The 2,778-nt window shown below is 45.9% G+C and overlaps 1 protein-coding gene and 1 long non-coding RNA gene across 2 annotated transcripts in view; one reads left to right on the forward strand and one right to left on the reverse strand.

Annotated features, from left to right (window-relative positions):
- tnksa (tankyrase, TRF1-interacting ankyrin-related ADP-ribose polymerase a) overlaps positions 1-2,778 on the reverse strand; it is a 95,546-nt gene that overhangs the window by 83,423 nt on the left and 9,345 nt on the right. Inside the window, exon 4 of the mRNA XM_032540273.1 lies at positions 85-180. Within this exon, the coding sequence (XP_032396164.1) occupies positions 85-180 (96 nt within the window). The remainder of the gene's footprint in view (positions 1-84; positions 181-2,778) is intronic.
- LOC116704675 (uncharacterized) overlaps positions 1-2,778 on the forward strand; it is a 16,676-nt gene that overhangs the window by 7,568 nt on the left and 6,330 nt on the right. The gene's annotated exons all lie outside the window — the stretch shown is intronic.

Here is a 2,778-nt window from a genome sequence, read left to right on the forward strand (position 1 = left end):
TGTGTGTGTGTGTGTGTGTGTGTGTGTGTGTGTGTGTGTGTGTGTGTGTCATTTAACAGAAAAATATACAAACAGGAGACTGACCTGTGAGCACGGCCTTGGCGGAGGGCTCAGCCAGGTCCAGGGCCGACTTGCCATCGGTGTTGCGGATGTTGGGGTCGGCACCATGCTGCAGTAACACTGTACAACAACAGGGCAGACATAGACAGTAGCTGAGCTCCTGGACTGACATGCAAACTCCCCGACACACACCTCTCCCCAGGCTTCCCCCTCCTGCTGCTCCTCCTGCTGCTGCTGCTGCTGCTGAACCACATCCTGGTCCAAAAACTGCTCTTCCTGGACCTTGTCCTTTTTCTCCCACTCGCTCCTCTGCTATCTCTCCTGTTTCTCCACCTCTGGCTGTGTCTCGTGCTGCACATCCTTCTCCACATTTCTCTCCTCCTCCTTCTCCGGCTGCTCCACCTCCGTTGCTAGCGCTGCTCTCTCTGCTGCTCCTGGCTGCCCCTGCCCTGCGAGCCATGCTGCTGATGTAAACAGACATGCCACAACAAGAGCAGCGAAGGCTACGCTACACCACACCACCAGATATACAGTGGACCTTACAAAGGGCTACGTGACCAGCTACAAAACACATCACACCTCCGTGGAGGAGCAGGGGAAGGCTACGGTTTAGCTGAGAAAATAAATAAAAATGAGTGAGGAAGGGAGAGCTGAGTGGCTACAGCTAAACGAGGCAGCAGCAGCGACGAGGCAGGCAGTGCGAGTGGAGAGACTCTCGCCTCTCCGACTGACTGAGTGATGCAGCGGAGAGCAAGATGAGAGAGGAGAAAGGAAGAGAGGAGGGGGTGGGAGGGGGAATGAGAGTCAGAGAGGATGGGAGAGGTAGAGGACAAAAAGAGGGGAGGGAGAGCAAAATAAAACAAGAGTGTTTGTGTGTGTTAGGGAGGGAGAGAGAGCAGGGAGTAGTAAATAGAGGAGAGCAGAGGAGAGAAAAAGAAAAGGACAGCAGAAGAGAAGAGTCATGCGACTACTGAACAGGTATGATCTGAATAACAAACTGCCTGTTCTCAGTTTTTTTGTAAATTAGCTGTTTCGAGGGCACTAATGTCAACACTCACTGCCTTCCTCTCCATCTCTCTTCCAACTATTGTGATTGCTGAGCCGTTCCCGGTGCCCATGCCCTTTGACTTGTGTACACCTCAAACTACTCTGCTCAAACCCAGCAGAGGGGAGGGGAGAAGAGGAAGATAACCAGGTTTGCGTGTAATGCCGTGTGTTTGCATGTGCATGTGTATGCGCATGTGTGTGCCTCTGCCCCAGCACTGACGCAGACCTTAGTCACCCACTCACCCCTCAACAAAAATATGATTTAGCTCTGCACCAATCCCATATACACACATAAGCGAGCGCACACACACACACGAGAATAAAGATATGCCCATAGTGAGGCAGACAGGGAAATAACGGTCTGATGCACAGCCACACACACTGAATAGTTTACAACTCCAGTCCGTCTGTAGTACCACTGTTTCAAGACTAGTACAACAAGTACAGATTGTCAGTAATACCTGCAAAAGCCCTCTCTGAACAACCTAAATCCCCTTTTTGGACAGGACTACTTTTCAGGATCATGTCAGATTTGACACAGTTTTGCTGTGAATATCTGCAACGTCCGTCTATTTCCAATCAGTATCTAACTTGTACGCAATTTTAATAAAAATCAGAGACATCCAGATTTTCTTAGATTGCAGGCACTTATTTGGGCAAAAGTCACACCCCCACTCTTTATAATAAAGATAAAGAACTATTTTTCAAATTTTTTTCTTGATAGATAAATTTAATTTATCCACGAAAAATGCCAAACATTGACTGCTTTCAGCCTCTTAAATGTGAGGCTGACACTGCTTTCCTGTTTTATATCATTGCACATTTAATATATTTGGGTTCTGGGCCGTTAACTGTACAAACAAAGCCATTTTGAATACTTCGTTCACTGCACTGAGAAATTGTGATGGGCAATTGTCTATACTGATCTCATGAAATGGCGAATGTATGACACGCCAATTTGTATGGAATTACTGGAGTGTTACATACTTGTTTTAACGTGTGTCTCAATGGCGTTTGGCCTCCCTTGACTTACGTAACGAGTAGTACGAAAGGGCAAACATCTGCAGTGGTGGATGGGTAAAACACAGGACTTTCACCCAGATAACCGGGGATTGTGTCCCCTGTTTCTCGTTTCCATTGTGTCCCGCATGTCACGTTTCCTAAACTCAACCATCAGTTTGTTTTTTAACTAAAGCCAACCCTGTTCTTCTCTACCTAATCCCAACCGGTTCTCCGTTTCCTAAACCCGACCGTGTGTCACGTTTTCTAAACTCAACCACCGCTCTCTTCTCGCGATAACACGCCAAGTGGCGTATACACACGGATAGCTCAAAAAGCGTGCAGATATCACGCCATTCAGCTTAAGAAAGTCGGCGTGTCATGATGCCATGCTGCAATTTTCAGACATTTCTGGGTAATGTTTTAGCAAAACAAATATATATTGCTTAACCAATAACTTTAATAACTGTTCACAATGAAATAGTATCTTATCAAATTTTAACCAATGTAACTGTCTTAACCTGCCACGCAACAGACATCTTAGCAAGTTAATTTGAGACCCCTGGACAAGGCATCTCACGGTTTAATAACAATGGTTAATAACATATATAAATATAAGATGTGTAAGGGAATAAGGAGATAGATACAAAGTCTGTTTATATAACACAAAAT

This window comes from Etheostoma spectabile, chromosome 16, assembly GCF_008692095.1.
Source record: "Etheostoma spectabile isolate EspeVRDwgs_2016 chromosome 16, UIUC_Espe_1.0, whole genome shotgun sequence".
Lineage (NCBI taxonomy): Eukaryota > Metazoa > Chordata > Actinopteri > Perciformes > Percidae > Etheostoma > Etheostoma spectabile.